General features: G+C 40.4%; 1 protein-coding gene across 10 annotated transcripts in view; it reads left to right on the top strand.

Annotated features, from left to right (window-relative positions):
- The window catches only part of LOC307211372 (uncharacterized protein), an 81,454-nt gene that overhangs the window by 18,653 nt on the left and 44,381 nt on the right, over positions 1-18,420 (top strand). For 8 of the 10 annotated variants that reach the window (XR_013836413.1, XR_013836414.1, XM_079967919.1 and 5 more), the window contains 8 exons: positions 4,209-4,418; positions 6,087-6,230; positions 8,324-8,487; positions 10,569-10,681; positions 12,246-12,358; positions 12,596-12,805; positions 15,541-15,684; positions 16,452-16,621. Coding sequence is in view for 8 of the 10 variants with exons in the window: in XM_079967919.1 (XP_079824045.1) it covers positions 4,209-4,418; positions 6,087-6,230; positions 8,324-8,487; positions 10,569-10,681; positions 12,246-12,358; positions 12,596-12,805; positions 15,541-15,684; positions 16,452-16,621 (1,268 nt within the window). In the remaining 2 variants the exon portion in view is untranslated. The remainder of the gene's footprint in view (positions 1-4,208; positions 4,419-6,086; positions 6,231-8,323; positions 8,488-10,568; positions 10,682-12,245; positions 12,359-12,595; positions 12,806-15,540; positions 15,685-16,451; positions 16,622-18,420) is intronic. The other 2 variants (XM_079967917.1, XM_079967916.1) reach the window with 2 other exon arrangements.

Raw genomic sequence — 18,420 nt, 5'->3', positions numbered from 1 at the left:
CATCAAACATTAAAAACTTCCCTAAATACTTGCTTAGAATTTTGATTTTAATTATATCAAGGTGAGCTCTCTAGGTTAATCAGATTTCTTTTCTCCATTCATGGTGAGGCACAAGGTTGCATAGGTATCCTTTATCATGCGGGATGAAGCAAGCTGTAAATCATGTGATACACAAATGAATATCAGGTGTGATAGGGGGTCTACAAACCAACTGCACAGGCCATCTAGATGGCCCTAAGGAGCTTCCCTTATCATTTGCCCCAGATAGCTTCCATGCCTGAGATGCCAAAAGACCTCCCAAAGGAATTCAGAATGCCAGAGTAGTGCTGGACAACTCTCAGCCAGAGTGTGTACTCTTTTAAAAGATCTAATCTTCAATGAGTGAAGAGTGAGGTGTAGTCGAACTTGTACATGACCATCTGGGACAGGCCTGGGGAACCTTTTCTTCGCCAGATGTTGCTGAACCATAACTGCCATTATCTCTGGCCATTGGACATGCTTGCTAGGACTGATGAGAGTTGTAGTTCAGCAAAATTTGGAGGGCCAAAGGCTCCCCACACCTGATCTGGATTGTGAAGATAGATGGGTGCATCTGCAACCTGGGCTGACCTCAAGGTAGTCCTAACTCAGGCTACACAGTTTTGAGACAGGCAGAAGCAATGTCCACAGTTTTGAAGAACTCCCATTCCAGTTTGAAGTGCATATTAAGGGGAGACTCACTTCTCTAATATCAAGTGCACAGATTTGTGGTGTCACACCATCACAAGATTTGCAAGCGCTGATCAGCTTTGAGGCTCCATATATATGATACACTTTAAAATGCCATTCTGGAAAGTGCTGTTCTTGGTGTTCAGCAAGAAGGGTCTCAGAACTCTGCTTCTCCTGGTTCTTAAACATGAAAGTTCTGCAAACAAAACCAACTTTTATACCTAAGGTCAACTGTGCCTTCCGCCAGGCACAAAATCTGATGTTTTCCTTCCTTCCTTTCCTTGCCACAAAGCCACTGCCTTTCCTTCCTTTGTGCCACTGCCACAAAGAAAAGGAGTGGCACACATTGGACATTTGGAGGACTTCCCAAAAGTATTTTGGAAAGACTTATACAGCTCTGACACTTGTATCACTGAGGAAACATCCTTTGGAAGGCATATGCTCCAACAGACGATCTACACTTGCCAGAGAGCACTGAGGTGGCCCATCCTGGGATGAACATTGCTGCTGGACATTCTGCTCAATGATACCCTCCTCTTTCAAATACATTGTTATGGAATGTTTAGGAGAATTACCAGTGTATCACTCTTTCCACATTCCACATATTGCAATTTGGAAACACATGAGTTAATGGAGAACTCAAGTTAGTGAAAAAATGTATTTCTACAATTTCTAACAGAAACATTACTGGACAAGATCTGCTGTATTTGCAGAATTAGTTTAGATGAGATTGATGAGCCATACCCATGAGTATTGGGTACACATGCTGGCCCTGGGAAGGGCAGAATGTACACTCCTTTGCCAAAACTTGTACAGCACTATAGTACAGAATAAAAAGGAAGGAAACAGGCTGTTCTTTTTCAGAGTGCTTTTGAATGGACTATGCTTTCTACAAAGTCATCTTTGACAAATCACTGCAGTGTTTGGATCCTTGACTGTGGGCAGTATGCCCTCTTTTGCAAAACTTCAAATTTTGGCACACAATATTGATACAGGGAACTCAAAAAGGCTCTTCCAGTAGGTCTAGCTTTGTATTGTGGTTGCAGGAGGGGTTGCTGTCTTGGATATTTGCCTGGGCGGGGGTAATTAAACTTGAAAACAGTCTCTGGTTGGAAGTTGCAGCTGGGACTTAATCCAATTCCATGAAGATCACCCGTCTATGGCAATTAGATCTGAAAAAAGATATAATTTTCCCGTCCTCAGATGCTGGGGTTTGGGGTAAAAGTGTATTGGAGAGAGTAAATGAATGAATGAATCAGTTGGGTGATTTTGTATATCAAAGAAATTTGTGAAGTGGCACTGCTCACTTCTTGCACATGACCTGTGGAAGGTTAACCACCAAATAATGTTACTCTTGAGCTGAACAAGTTCTCACCCCAATGTAGTGGATTGTTGTCTAAATAATTTGTGGCAGTGCCACTTGATCAAAGGACTTGCCTGTTCTCGTTTAAAGTACTCTGTATTCAAGCCTATGTGATCAGTTCCATTAGTTGAGGCCAGAGGATGTGGACAGTGTGCTTTTAGCTGTCTGTCCCAGTATTTGCCCATCATGGCTTGCTTGTTCAGGTCGGGGATGGGGGGTGCTGACCATGTGGAACCACTGACTTGAAAGGGGTGGTGGTATTAATACTCAGAAGGGGTCATATTTCAATATACATATTCTCTGATCTATGTCTATGCACTGATAAATCAAATAAATTACTTTAAATCCCTAAAAATCTTAATGAAAAACCATGCAGAAAGGGGAGTGACTGTTGGCAGAGACTATAATGGAGCTGTATCGTCTGTAATTGGCAGGTCCTAAGTAATATCTGGAGAGTATTACCCAAATTTTTTTTTTAACAATGGAGGAAAATCACTTAATAGATATGGAGCTTTTACCATCCTGCTAATAAACACTTTTTAATCTCAGCCTCATAACTCAAATTATTCAATAGATTATATCTAATTACCCTACAGCTGACATCAAAGACAAAAAAAATTAAAAAATGGATTATTACCAACAAATATTATCTGTAACATTATCTCTGTTGTGTTTCGAATTTTAAAAAATCCCCAAAATATTATTAGGTGTGAATATGAAAGAAAACAATTTCAAACTACTATCTACATAACACTGGCAAAATTTATAGCCAAAATAAGCAGTGCTGGAGGTGCAAAAGAATTAAAGTGGATTTAATATATAGTATGACTCAAAAATGGAAGACTAAGGATCCCTCTACTATAGAGGAATGGTTGAGGAAGATTTGACAAATTAGTCTAATTATAAGGTTACTGTATAAGAGGAACGCAATATATAATACAGTGGTGCCTCGCAAGACAAAAAGAATCCGTTCTGCGATTCTCTTCGTCTAGCGGTTTTTTCGTCTTGCGAAGCATGCCCATTGACGGCTTAGCAGATTAGCGCTATTAGCTGCTTAGCGGCTTTTAGCGGCTTATCAGCTTAGCGGATAAGCAGATAAGCGGCTTAGCGGCTTAAAAAAAGGGGGGGGAGTCGGAAAAACTCGCAAGACATTTCATCTTGCGAAGCAAGCCCATAGGGAAATTCGTTTTGCGAAGCGCCTCCAAAACGGAAAACCCTTTCGTCTAGCGGGTTTTTCGTCTTGCGAGGCATTCGTCTTGCGGGGCACCACTGTAATCAGGAAAATAAATGTATTGAGAAATTGCTTATATTTAAATAATTGTGGTATGACAATGTAAATGATGATTTTTCACCTTATAATCAATTTACAATAATTTAGATTTTTATGTACGGTATATTGATCTGCTTTTCTTGACCTTTCTTTCCCCTCTGTATGATTGCACTATTATCTTATTGTATAAGAAATATAATATTGAATTGTCAAAGGCTCAAAATTCTATAGTGAAAATATTTTAAAAGAAAGAGACAGTGGTACATCCACTCATGAAAAAAGACCTTTCTGGACCTTGGTGTACTTGGGAATTAATCTGTTAACCAAGAACATACTCTCTCACCAGACTACCCCAAAAGAATGGTTCATTCCATGAAAGAAAATATACATTAACGAAAGGAGTAACTAATGTGAAGTAATATCTGTCTATTGATCTTTATGTCGTGTAGGTACAGCAATTATATCTAGCACATTCACACTCTTAAGCTAAATGAGTAAGAAGTCTTAATTCATATTGGGGAACAGTGGGTGAGTCCAACACATTACTATGAAAACACCTAAGCTAGAGATTTACATTTTACCCTTGCCCCTTCTGCTAGGACATGGAGTTCTGCTTAGAGTATCTCTGGCGTGTATATGTTCTGAACACTCGGGGAGGGGGGCTGAGAGTGTTGCACTGCCAAACAATTGACTATCTAGGTCTGTAAAAGAAAAGTAACCCACAAAAGAACTCTGAGGTGAAACAACATAACTGGATAAAAAGAATGTATTGTAAACTTTATTTGATAATTATTCAAAGCATATTTCTATTAGAATGGATAGTAAAGACAATTCCTGCCCCCTCCCTCTTTTTTCTTTTTACCTCAGTGGAAAATCTTTTTGATGTCTATACTGATCACTTTCTGTCAGGACCATTAGAACCTCACTTTTATACCTCCTTTTCCACCGCTGCATTAGACTGCTTAAATAATGCCAGCTGCACAGGAATAGTGAAAGATTACCGATACTACAGAAGAACAAGAGGTGTTGATATAATTGTTACTTATGATGAAGCTGCAACTGCATACATAAGACGTGGTATGTTTGTGCGCCTGAAATAAAAACTAGTAAACAGCTTTTAAAATGCACTAGTACTCTAAAAATATTTGTAAAGTATTGTGGGTCTTATAGGTATCTTTCATTTTTCATCACTATGCAAGTTTTGATTTAGTTTGAAAAGCTTGTGTATTTGTTCTTACTGTAATCTAAATAGCTCCCATTTTAAATCTGAGCTGTAAAATGTAATTCTATTTCATTCCCCAGATTTAGATTTCATGTCTTAGCCAAAACCATATCTTGCTTACATTCAAAACTCATAGGTCAGGATCTAAAAAAACCCATGCAGAAAGTGCTTTCATGCACATATATGGAAACCAGGGAAAAGTTCTCAGTTTCTCCTTTCTTGCTGCATCTCTCTACGATATTAACTACCCATTTTAGGGGTTTTCTGACTAAAATGGATAGTGGTGATGTAGAAAAAGCCTCCAGTGCACATGTGGACTGTCATACATGGACTTTTTAAGCCTGACCATAAGTGTGTCTTTCTTGACATAAGACCAGAAAACACATTTCTTAAGTAAAATCAAGAAATACACACATTTGAGAGAGTTTAGAAATTTAAAACTTTTGGAACCCAGTTCATCACAGTTGCAGTGACCTTATGCAGAGATTTCTCCAAAAGACATGACATGAAAATTCAAAGAACTGTATTATGTGGGGTGCAGTATCATTACCTGCAACAGGGATTGCCCCCCTTTTTAAAAAAATACTTCCCCCTCCCCAAGCTTCAAGCAAGAGATTTTAAGTCCTGCAATCTAAACGGAGGAGACTTACAGAAGCAATAATTTTCCCATATATGATTATCCTGTTTTTCTTTGTTTTAGGGACTGGTCCTCTAGACTCTGCTCACTTAGTCTTGACTTCCTTTCACTCATGTACTGTATTTCTTGGTCTTAGCTGGGAGTCTTTACTTACTCATTTACATTATTTTAGGTACCGAAAAAGGAATTTTGAATGCTCATGACTTGTTCCTACCTTCTGTTTCTCTCTTCCACCCTCCTCCCTAGTTTAGCTTCACAGCAGTCTGAGATCCTGTCTGCATGATGCATTTAAAGTGGTATCATATGACTTAAAACAGCCATATGTTCCCCAATGGCATCCTGAGAACCGTAATTTGTTAAGGGTGCTGAGAGCTGTTAGGAGACCCCTATTTCCCTCACAGAGCTACAATTCTCCAGAGTTCCTGGAAAGAGGGGTTGATTTTTAAACAACTCTGAGAATTAAGTATATGGTGCAGGCAGGCAAATCATAGTTCCTTTAGGCACAGCCTTTAGGTTAAGATCTATGTGTCTGTGTTATAAGTCAACCAGGATTATCTGCTTTCTCCATACTGCCCCTTCCCTCTCTACAATGGTTTGATATGCTTTTTCACTGGGAATGGTGGAATTCAACTTACGTGATCTTTGGTTTTTTAAAAAATGAAGTAAACTGTTACATTAGCCTTCATCTTTATTAATGTCAGATGCATCAAGGTCCTCAACTCCCCTATTTCCCACAACCCCTTCTGCATATTAACATTTAGATCAGCTGGTTCTATGCAGAAGCTGGCTAGATGGTGACGTCATTTGGTTGCTTCTCAGCTTTCTCTGAGGTTTCGTATGATTTTGTTTTAAGTGTGTAATAATGTTTATCTGATTCTCTACACAGAATGTAACTTTCGTTTCTATGGTTATAACTGTGCATCCGATTGTAAAAAATGCTATGGAGGATTCAGGTGTAATTCAGTAAATGGCAAGTGCCCAGAAAGGATGCAGTGTATTGGCCAGTTCAAAGGTGAACTGTGTGAATTAGGTACAGTATTACTTTGAACAGATTTGTGTGGGGTTTTTTGTCTATATACAGTCATACCTTGGGTTGAATGTGCTTCGGGATGAGCGCGTTTGAGTTGCGCTCCGCGGCAACCCGGAAGTAACGGAGCGCATTACTTCCGGGTTTTGCCGCTTGTGCATGCGCAGACGCTCAAAATACGTCACACACATGCACAGAAGTGGCGAAAAGCGATGCGCACATGCGCAGACGTGCCGTCGCTAGTTACATTTGCTTCTAGATGTGAACGGGGCTCTGGAACGGATCCCGTTCGCATCTAGACGTACCACTGTATAAGCACAAATGAAAATCGAGAATGTTTATTTTGCAAGGGTGGAGCTGTCTTCCTATGGAAAATTTTGGTTGACTTTAAGCCTTGGTAGAACCCTTGCAAATAACAGATTAATTTACAGGGGAGGTTAAGGGTATTTCCACTGAATTCAACCAACTGTAAAACCACAGCAGGATGAAATGCATATGAGACCACTTGCTCAAATAACTAAGTAGTTGGTTTTTTTAAAAAAAATCCATCCTTAGATTTTTCCTTGTAACATGATGTTTTGAATATGTTCGCCAGCATGTGCAATCTGCATGAACTTTTTTTACCCACAACACCCTTCTTATTTCCAAAATAGAAGTTTTCTTGTTTGTGCCATTTCTCAAAACTAAAAACAAGCAATTTGTATACAGTATTTGCTAGATGCGCTCATTAGTCTCCATGACAGAAAAAATGGAAAATACAAAAAGATGCTTATTTAAAAGCAGATACAATGTGGTGATGTTGCTACAAAATGCTTATGAGATTTGTTGGTGCTGTTTTTAAGGAAACGTTTTTGAGACAGGCTTAGAGACAAGGCATGATGACTAAAACTACATATCTCTGGAGGCAGCTCATTTGGCCCTATAAAACAAAAGGCTAGATACAGTATGAACTTCAGTAGAAAAGCACTAGAAAGTAAATGCAAACAGATGCAAATACAGTTTGTAATGTGAAACAAAAAACATGTTAAAATAGCATGATTCCGTTCAGTGCAAATTTGATATGTGTAACTGGTAGTGCTTTTGAATGAAGGAAAGGGTGTACAGTTGTGAAACCTCAGAAAATAGTATAATGGCAAACATTGCAACCAACTTTTGCTTCAGAATATCTGCATTATACATGAGCCTTTGCTTCATGATGAAAATATTAATGAAAATAAAATGAATGGTTTGGCACACCTCTAGTTTCTGCAAGATTGTGACCTGTCCTAGTAAACTATTCATGTTTAATAAAAATTTAGGCATACTGAGTTGAGTGAGGTTTACTTTCAGGTAAATACATAAAGGACTGTAGTCTAACTGACTGAATATCTGTCAGAATGTGTTCCTGTCACTTGGAGTACTAAAAGCTGCTGCACTGCTGGGTTGGCCATGATGCTTTAGTTTAGCATGTGATATAGCTAAGGCTGTATGAAAAAGAATAAATAATCTTACTGGAGGGCAGTTGAGTCGGCCTGTCTTCTTTCTCTGATATTAGAAATAGCTAAAATAGCTGCTAGTGAAACCAAATCTGAAGACCAATGTTTAGACATTTGCAAAACTTGGGTAGTGGTTGTGTTCTAAGAAGAAAACAAACGGAACCATTGTCACAAGGAAGGGGTGCATTTATATCTACAAGCAAAGAGGACAAACAAACAATGGGAAAATCCTGGGAAGATGGAACATAACCAAAAATCTCCACTCACTGGAAGATGGAGTAATTGCACCAGTTATGTGTGAAATACCATGCACTTTCTGCCAATCAAATGCTCCCATGGAAAGATCACACACTCACCACTTAATAATAATAATAATAATAATAATAATAATAATAATAATAATAATAAAGAATAACAGAGAGAAGCAGAGCTGTGCCTGAAGCTGCTTTTTTGGAGTAGGCAAGATGCCAGGCTGCCCACTACAGATGGCATACCTGTCTTTTCGAGCAAGTTGGAGGAGAAATCCAATCATAGATATGATCCTCAACTATAGAGAAAGGTTCAGTTCTCACTTGACATAAGAGATCAGCATTAGTTTCCTTATAATTTTCTTCATTTCAGGCATCAGGAATCCAAAATGTCCACAGAATGCCCCATGGTGGTTTTATGACGGACACTGCTATTATTTTGAAAAGAAAAGGAAACAGCAGTACGCACAGGCAAGCGTGCAGTGTTCATACTACAAGGATGTCAACCTTGTCAAAATTGACAATGAAAAGGAAAAGGTATTGTACTTTAGTGCAAGAATAAATTTGAGACAACAAAAAGACATATAATGGTACCTCAGGTTAAGTACTTAATTCGTTCTGGAGGTCCGTTCTTAACCTGAAACTGTTCTTAACCTGAAGCACCACTTTAGCTAATGGGGCCTCCCGCTGCTGCCGTGCCGCCGGAGCATGATTTCTATTCTCAACCTGAAGCAAAGTTCTTAACCTGAGGTAATATTTCTGGGTTAGCGGAGTCTGTAACCTGAAGCGTGTGTAACCTGAAGCGTATGTAACCCGAGGTACCACTGTACTGCAAAAGGTTTAAGCATTGCTAGTTTCAGTTTAGGCTACCTTTCTTCCTGTTTTCAGGAAAAGGAGCTGGAAATATTTCAAAAAGGCAAAAACCCAATCATACACATCAGATCATTGAAAAGAACAGGCATAAGTACATTTAAAACTGACTAATTTAGGTTTAATGCACTGCAACTTTTTACATTTGATCAGATATGTAATCAATTAGACTGAAGATGTAATAGGCTGCTGGAGATTCATAAGCCAAATCTGACCCATTGAAGATGGTTTTCTCTCCCTATTGCTCAAGCCAAAAAGGCAGAAGGGTGTGGAAGGCATGTAAGCTTCAGAAATGGGACTGGCTGGCAGGTCGTTTTGGGAGACTGGCGAGCAGAGCCTAGACCGTTCTCTAGCCAAGCTAGGTACATGCACTAAGGTACAACAGAGGGAGGGAAAAGGCTAGCTGGATGGCTAAGAACTAAAGAAAACTAATAGTACTCCCTCTCAAGAAAAAAACAAAGATTTGTACCTTGAAAGTCCTGCTGTATCTAGCCCAGTGTATAGGTGCTGTGATGAGTAGCATTCTCTCCCCCCCCCCCCTTTAATCAGTTTAGGTTAATTTATCAGTTACATCAGTTCCTTTAAAAAAATTACCAGCCCACTGATAAACTGGCCCTGATAACATCAAGATGAGTCTACTGCAATTGCTGCGTTTGAGTATACTAGCTGGTGCTAAAAAGCAATCTAGGGAATAGTGGGAGGAAAATTGCTTGTATCAGTCTAGTTACCATCAAGGCCTGAAGTACATGGCTGAAGAGCTGTAATGCCTGTACGAGAGTTTTAAGTATTGTTACAAAGGCTGAGCACTACCCTGCTGACTGCCGAGCAGTAGCAAGATTCCAGGACAGTTCTAGGTGCCCAACCAGAATTTGTGCTCCTTTGAGAATCAAGACGCAGCGGAAGCTGTTGTAGCTTTAAGAAATATGTCTTATTCACATAAAAGGTAAAGGGACCTCTGATCATTAGGTCCAGTCGTGACTGACTCTGGGGTTGTGGCGCTCATCTCGCTTTATTGGCAGAGGGAGCCAGCGTACAGCTTCCGGGTCATGTGGCCAGCATGACTAAGGCGCTTCTGGCGAATCAGAGCAGCGCACGGAAACGCTGTTTACCTTCCTGCCAGAGCGGTACCTTTTTATTTGCACTTTGATGTGCTTTCGAACTGCTAGGTGGGCAGGAGCAGGGACTGACCAACAGAAGCTCACCCCGTCGCGGGGATTCGAACCACCGACCATCTGATCGGCAAGTCCTAGGCTCTGTGGTTTAACCCACAGCGCCACCCACGTCCTTCTTATTCACATACTTACACCTGAATTTAGATGGAAAGAGTCATTGTCAGAGGGGTGTGTTCCCCACAGTGCAGCACTGGAGCCCAGCCTCACTTCAGTCAGCCTGCCAAGATTATTTCTGGCTTTTGTTTCCCTTCTTCCCAGCGCATTCCTACTCCAAACAACTCCTCCCTATCCCAAGAACATTTTTAGAGGCACATTTTTCTCATGTGAGCACAGCCTGCTCCCTGCTCCCTCCCTATCACCTTGACTACCCTGTCTTTCACAGTCCTGAGACCCTTTGTCTTTTAATGACTTTGCATAAGCCATCCCAAGGATCCTTTGTCTAGCAGGGTTCTGTAGCTTGCATCTGTCATCAACCAACAGTACATGTTGAATTCCATCCATCCCAATACAGATTCCAGATATTTGTTCAGGTCTTAAATTTGATAAGCTGTTTTTAAAAGAGATTTCTTTTTCTAGAAGTGGCTTAATACTATGATGGAAAGTCAGAGTTGGATTGGTTTGCTACAGGAAGGAAGTGTATGGAAATGGAGTGGCGATCAAGAAGCTGTTGATCCATTACACTACTCCTGGTAAGCATTCAATTTCAGCAGTTGCAGGAAAAGAGCATAGTTCCATAGATACTTCCATAGTACCTATTGAGCATTGTTTTTAATAACACTCTTGCTCAGTTATAACTCTCAAATTGTCATCAGAAGAGGATGCTAAAGAAGGTTTTGGTGATGAGAAGCATTTTGGAAGCTAAGGCCTACAGACTGACGGAGAGAGTTCTTCTCTGGAAGATATACATTTCCCCCCCCCCCCATTCTTTTGTGACTGTCTTCGTCCAATAATATTGTTACATGTTACCATAATCTCCATGTGCAGTGTGAGATTCCAGGAGCTTACCCAGGATTGTGTTTCCATTGGAAGGACAGTGGAGGCTAGTGTCTGTAAGAAATTTGGTTTATTAACACATTTACCCCTGGAAATCTACAATGGAGGGGGTGCAGAACATTTTACCCTAAGAATGTCTCTCATCCCACCCCCACCCCCCATAGCTTCAGCAAGCTTAGTTCCAAAGCAGCAGTCAGTCATGACCCCTTGTCGCATAATGCAGCCTCTTCCAGGCAACAGCCAAGTTGGTTCTGCCCGCCCAGCAGTTCTTGGGCTCTGACCTTTGTTCTCTTTCCCAGCAGACCTCTCACCCAAAACCCAAGCCTCCTATGAAATTACTCTTTTTCTACTCACCCCATCCCATCTCCTGTTAATTGTCCTGCCTCTATCCACTCCTCAGAACCAGGATGGGTGGTGGAGAGGACAGTTCATTTGTATTGCCAAAATCCTTAATGGCCCTGGTATTGGTTTTTAATGGCTCTGCACCTAGTTACCAGGCACCAACCCAGGGATTCCACATCTGGCACAGTTCAGCAGGTTGCATTTTCCATTCCTTATCCAATTATTAGCTAGATTCTGACATTTATTAATTTCTTAGTTTTGGGAAATCTCCCCTCCCAATTTACAGGTCGCCTCCCGTTAACATTTTGCATACAAAGAAAACCATTGAAAAAGCCTGCAAACACCTCATTCTGCCCTTGCCTCCATTCCACCCTTTCAGTGACGTCTTTATGGCATTTCCAGGTTACTTCCACGTTTGGCATGATTTGTATAGACGTGGTCGTGCACATATTGAACATGCGTAAACTGGGGGCTGCCTGTTTATCAATATAACTGGATTTTTGTTCTGTTCATTAATATAAAGGCAGTTGGTCCCACTTTCCTGTGACACCACACTACTATGTTTAGTGTTGAGCTATTGTTCCATCCATTCAGATTTAATTTGGGAACTGGACTCTCAGAGATGTCCCTAATTTCTATGCCATCTGCTTTTTGTTTGCATTCTGCTTTTAGATTTCAGTATTTTCTACATATTCCAGAAAAGTTTCCTGTTTGCTTTTAATTAGACAACATACAACATTATAAAGGCGCCCTCTGAAGTAAACAAATTGGTTCTGCATTCTCAGGAATACTGCTGTAAAGAGTACAGAAATGTATGGGATATTCAGTTGTTGGGGTTTTTTTAATTTTGTAAGGCAGAGTGTATAAATAAACTGCATTGTTAATTCTACCAGCTTATTTTTTTATATTTTTAATCAGGTTATGGGATTTTCCTGCCACAGCAAATGGATGTGTTATGATGGTTAGAGGAGGCAGACTTATGGCATTACCATGCACTGAGCAACATTTCTATGTTTGTGAAAAAGAAATAGGTACTGATTGGAATATTTGATTGTTATACAATATAAATGCTCATCATAGGATCACGTAACCTTTTGCTCTGTTTTATGATTATGAATCTGAATTTGCCCAGAGTAAGTATGATTAATTGTAGTGACTAAGATTCCTAAATTTGCTTTCTTTCATATAGCAATTCATGCTGTATTTGCTGTCAGTAATCTTGTTACTAAATTATAATGTTACTAAATTGTCTCTTCTTTTTAAAAAAGTTGGTCCTGACATTTTCATTGATTACCCTGGGAAAATAATGCTGGCTGTTCACCCCCTGGCTGTGTACAAAAACTTTGAGGAAGCAAGATTCTATTGTATATTAAGAGAGAACTGTACTGGAATAAGTAGCTGGCCAGACAAACATTTTCTTGTCACAGGAATGGAAATGGTATCAGGTGTGAGGCATCATGTATTTCACTTGAAGACCGGTAAGGATCATTTCTGTTTTTATAGTTGTTTTGGTGCACTGGAATGCTGAGTAAAGATTCAAAATTCTGAGCTATAATAGCTCCAAATAGAAGTTTGAAATGTCCTGGAAATATTGTGAAGGATCAGAACCAGTGGAGCTTAAAGATGGACCAAATTTAGTTTTTTTCCCTATAAAGTGATTCCTTGTGGGGGTGGGAGCCAACAAAATTTGTGGATGGGGTTGCACTCCTAAAGGAGCAGGTCTGTAACTTGGTAGTACTCCTAGATACACCTAGACACAAGAGGCCCAAATGTCCCTAGCAGTTTCACCTAGTACACCAGCTACACCCGTATTTGGATTGGGATAACTTGGCCACTGTAGTCCATGAATTGGTAACTTCAAGTCTGGATTACTGTAATGCACAGTATGTAGTACTGCCCTACTCTGGAAGCTCCAGCTGGTGAAGAAAGCATCAGTTAGACTATAGATGGGGTCAGAAAGCCAACAGTATGTGGCACCTCCACTAAAACATCTGGACTGGCTGCCTATATGCTACTGGGTCGGGTTCATATATTATGTCAATAGCCAAAGCCCTGAACAGGTTGAGTCCAGGTTACCATAAGGAGTGTCTGAACCCTAATATCCCAGCCCAAACACAGATCATCTGGAGGAGCCATGCTAGTTGTACCCCATGTTAAACTGAGATGGCTCAGTATTCTGCTAAATAATAAACTTGAGAGCATGTTTTTTATATTGAAGCTTGCAGGTTCCAACCCATCCTAATGCATTCCAGGAGCCATTCAAAAAGTGCTAACATGCTTTTGAGGGGTATCCTCATATTATACCATGGGACTTGACACACAGTTTGAGAACTACTGATCTAAGAGAGATTGAGCTAGGAAGCATAAGAAGCAAACCAAATTGGAGGAGGGGGAAATATGATAACGGTGATACAGTACTGACATGCATTGTGTGTGTGTGTGTGTGTGTGTGTGAGAGAGAGAGAGAGAGAGAGAGAGAGCGCACTAGTGAGAGAGCACACACAACATAGGAGACAAAGAGAGAAATGGAGAAAAGTAAATTGACAAAGATAGACAAACTGAAGAAGAGGGAGCATAGTAGAAAATAAAAGACAAATGTAGTAGAATGTAATTGGTATGGGAGGTTAAATAAAGGCCCAAGAGATATAGTAAGCTGTGGAAACTGGAGCTGGCAGACATAGCATAGCCTTGCCAGCATTTTGATATTTTACAACCTAACATGTTTGATTCTGTATTTTTTCTTCTTGTAAATTTCTATTTATCTTGTTGCCTAGCACTTGGATGATAAAGTAAGTTATTGCACTTTGTATTTCTTCTGTATCAAAGGTGCTAAATATCCATATGCTTATATTACTCTTTTAGGGTTGTGTTGCCCACAGTGTCTCCATGTAGTTGCGGAGGACCACAGTACTTTCCTCACAAATGACCCATATATTTTGTTGCTGTTCTGTGGCTTTCTCAGGGCAGTCATACATCCTATTGTATTCTAGGGGTTTATTGGAACTTTTATACAGTTTACCTGCTTTGCACCTGTCACAGTAATACCCAGGGTTTTTTATGTTTTCTATTTGATTGCTGCTTTAAAACAATGCTGAGCCATCTCCAGTTGCTCTCACTGTAGTGATATGATTTTCTGCTTACTGTTCTATGTTCAGCTGAGAATGAGAAAATGCTGCTTAGCTTTTGAGTTTGAAGCACCTGGAAGTGTTGGGAATACATCCAGGTTTTAATAATCAGTACAGATAAGAAAGCATGAGATCCCATGATGTTTTGGAATAGTCTAACTCATGCATTCTCTGCTCAACCTTGTTAGTACATCACTCTGTGATTTATTTCACACAGGCTGAGACAAAGCATCCAGAATGGATATAATTCCATAAGCTGAAGTGATGATTCAGAATTTAACACTGCTGTAATTATTTACAGTTTTAGTAGTGCTTATTTACTTCTTTCTGAAACAGAATTTTTCATCTTGAGGGCTGCAGTATCTTCTGAACAGTCTTCTATAGGTCATGGTCTTTTTACAGGTCCCAGTTGGGCTGCTTGGTGTGGCAAAATTTTCTTAGGGATACCCACTCATTGGTTATTGACTCCCTTTACTGTTGACAAGGTACAGTTGTACCTTGGTTCTCAAACAGAACTCCTGGAACCATTCAAAAACCAAGGCACAGCTTCTGATTGGCTGCAGGAGCATCCAAAAATTGTTCAAAAACCATAACACTTCTGGGTTTCAATCATTCGGGAGCCGATTTGTTCAGGAGCCAAGGTGTTTGAGATCCAAGGTATGATGGTAATCAGTAGTTTGTCCATGGTAAGGCATGTTGCTGTGGTAAAACACTGGATCTTACTGTAAAAAATAATTTATTAGGGCTGGATTCAGCTGACCAGTCCACCTAGTGAAAGCCCATGCAGCGACTTCCGATAACATGATGTGGCTTCTCCATCCTCCCCACCATGGCCCCCAAATTTCCTCATGGGAGGCCAGGATAATCCCTAGAACAGTACATGGGAGGAGGAGAGGAGAACTCATTCCATCAGGCAAGCAGAAATTCTTGTGCTGACAAAATGATCTCCTTAATACTATGTTGAATTCCTCCCTATATGTTTGCCTGTGTATTTGTAGCTTGGAATATTTTTTATCATATTTTTATCATACATAGATGTCCAAGCCTGCTTTGTTACTTTAAAAAATTTTAAATTCTCTGTACTCTAGCTTGTTCACCAGGACGTTACGGGTATGGATGTGGGGAAGAATGTCCACCATGCAGAGATAATGCCCTTTGTAACATGTTGACTGGTTTCTGTGATGAGAAAGCCTTCTGCAGAGACACATCCTCTATAGAGAGGTGTTCAGAAAGTAAGCTTAAAAAACAAACAAAAATTAATAAATTTAGTTTATATGAAATATTGCTGTCTTTGTTCTGTGGTTGAAGCGGGTCTTCAAAATATCCCTAAATGCTTCTCTGTTTTCTGGATCATTTTAATGGAAATGAAACAGGACACTGCTGTTTCCCCATGTGCCCTGGTGCATATTTTGTCCTGTAGTTGCTTAGCTCAGTACAGAGCAGATGTTCATGCTCTTAGTAACATCCTTTGAATGATGGAGACTAGGACCATGCCATAAGAGTGGCTGCACTAGCACTGTTTGAGCGCCTGCTCATCCTTTCAGAGGTGATTACACGCAAATTTAATGCCTAGTTTAGCCAGTCCTGTAACAAGAACCATTCTCTGAATATGACTTCTACATTGCAATGAATTGGGAAAAGCCTCCAAGCAGAATAAATATTATGCAGTGTGTTGTTCACAGATCAGATACACATTTCTGCCCCAGTGAATCATGATGGTTGTGGAAACTAGTGATTGGCACCCCGTGGATTCTCTTTGGATTGGAATAAGGGGAGCTATTCCCCCCCACCCCAATATGAATTTGAGCTAATCTTTGCCAAATCCACAGTTCTCTGGAAAACGTAGTTTTTCTGTCTTTTTCTACAGGCCATCCCTATATTTTTTTGTTGATATCATGAGAGTGAATTTATTGAGACTGGAAAGTTTCTGTTTGCACAGGGTAAATGTTTTGCATATTTGTTTTGTATGAAGTGGCTTTTTGTGCATTTGTTTTTAAAGGCACAGTCAGCCAGAGATGTCCCGATATGGGTAAATGGCGCTACTGGAACAGATACTGTTACTATTTCTCTGTCCATATTGATGCTGAAAAACGCTGGGAAGAAGCCAATTCTTCCTGCAGTCGTTTTAGGGCTGCTGAACTTCTATGGATTGAAGACCAAGATGATCTGGTATGGCTATTTTACCATTAGTGACTCTTGTCTTAATTGGCCTGTACTTCCAGAACTTTAGCACCTATGTAGAAGTATCACAATTCAGAAGAATGCTGTACTTTTTTATTAATATTGCAGGCACTATACAGTAAAAAAATGTTTCTACACTTTTATGTTATTCTTTCCAAGCTGATGCAAGTTCCTTTAGTGATGCTGTTGTAAAGAATTGCTGTAAGAATCCCCAGAACCTCAATTATCATTTTTAAATGGTAAGACCTGAGAAGGCTGGTTCATACCTGTCCACATGGTGAATTAGTACATGCTCCTCTACGTGTCACACATAGAAGGCAATATTCATCTGGATTCTCTGCCTGAAAGCTTGTTGCACGCATTCACTTCTGCCCTCACCCCCCACCTTTTTAGAGGGAAACATTTCATGTGCGGACATAGATGCAGAACGCCCAGATCACATTACCTCAGCCTTATGAACAAACCTACAAGTTACTGGCCTGCAAAACTTCATACTAGCTTACTTCTGCAAGCTGTTTTACTGGCCCTTGCTATTGCCAGTACATACCATAGTGAGGTACACTCAGTTACATGACAGTAACTGTTGATTTTGCAGTGTCTCAAGCACAGCGGAATGATGAGGAGTACGTGCACATACTGTAAATTGTTTTATTTACATATCAAAGCTGGTAGATTACAGAAAAACATCTTGCCTCTGCCGGAGCAGAGAAAGCATCCTCTCTCCTCTGAAGCTCGAAGAGGAGAACTATGTGAACAGTGAAAAACAGGAAACCAGTGTACGTCACATCCAGTCTCCTTTCCCGTGAGAAACTCCAACAGCAACTCTGACTGGAATGTAAACATCGTCTTGTGACAAGCCTTTCTCTGCACAGTGAAGAGAGCAGAAACCAACAGTAACAACTTCTGCTCTGCAACACGTTGTTTAGCTTTGCTTGCTCCTTCCCAGCCATTAATGGGTGCTTTGCTGGTCCAAAGAATTTTGTTCCCACGGTTAAATTGCTAGCAGAGGGTTTTAATCCATAGCACTATTGCTCAGGGGCTGCACAGCTGAAGGGCAGCACATTCTGGTTTCTGCTGTTGGCCAGGGGACCAAAGGCCACTAGGAAGCTGCTCCCCCTGCCTCTCAGAAAGATAATTGGGACAAGAGTAAGACCAATCAACCCCATCCATTGGCCAGAGAAGGAGCAGCTGAAGGGAGCTTATTTCCTCCCATCCTTTCTGAAAAGAACAGTGCTCCAGCTGCTAGTTCCCCTGGGATTGTAGGAGCAAGGAGATAGGCTACATCAATCAGACAAAGGAACAAGAGCTACCACATGCATTTCAAACAATAACACCAGCAAGAATAGATCAACTTGGTCCTACTGGATACAAGTGCCCACTTCTATATTACTATTTTATTCATGCCTTAAAGTACCTTTCCATTCCACTGTGTGTCTTTGTAAGCCTAATATGACTGGGGATGAGCAGTGGCATGCAGAACACCAAGGTATACATAACTGAATGATTAGTTGAATGCGCATCAGATTTATGTTTGTCCTTCCTGGCTCAGTAAGTGATACATATGTTAATGTCTAATTTTGCACAAAGATCCTCCTTATGTATTAACCCTGCTGTTCAGCCAAAAAGGCTTCCAAAGTGGCTTAGATAAGTTCAACAATAGACAGCACAGTCCCTCCCTGCAGGCTTCCTGTCTAAAAGACGCAGCATGAGAGGAGGAGAGATGAGGGACTAGGAAAAGCAAAATCTGGCACTTAGTCTTAAACTTACAAAGTTATTTTAATGACCTG

Source organism: Podarcis cretensis (assembly GCF_951804945.1).
Source record: "Podarcis cretensis genome assembly, chromosome: 2".
NCBI lineage: Eukaryota > Metazoa > Chordata > Lepidosauria > Squamata > Lacertidae > Podarcis > Podarcis cretensis.
This window is presented reverse-complemented; position numbering and strand designations above follow the sequence as displayed.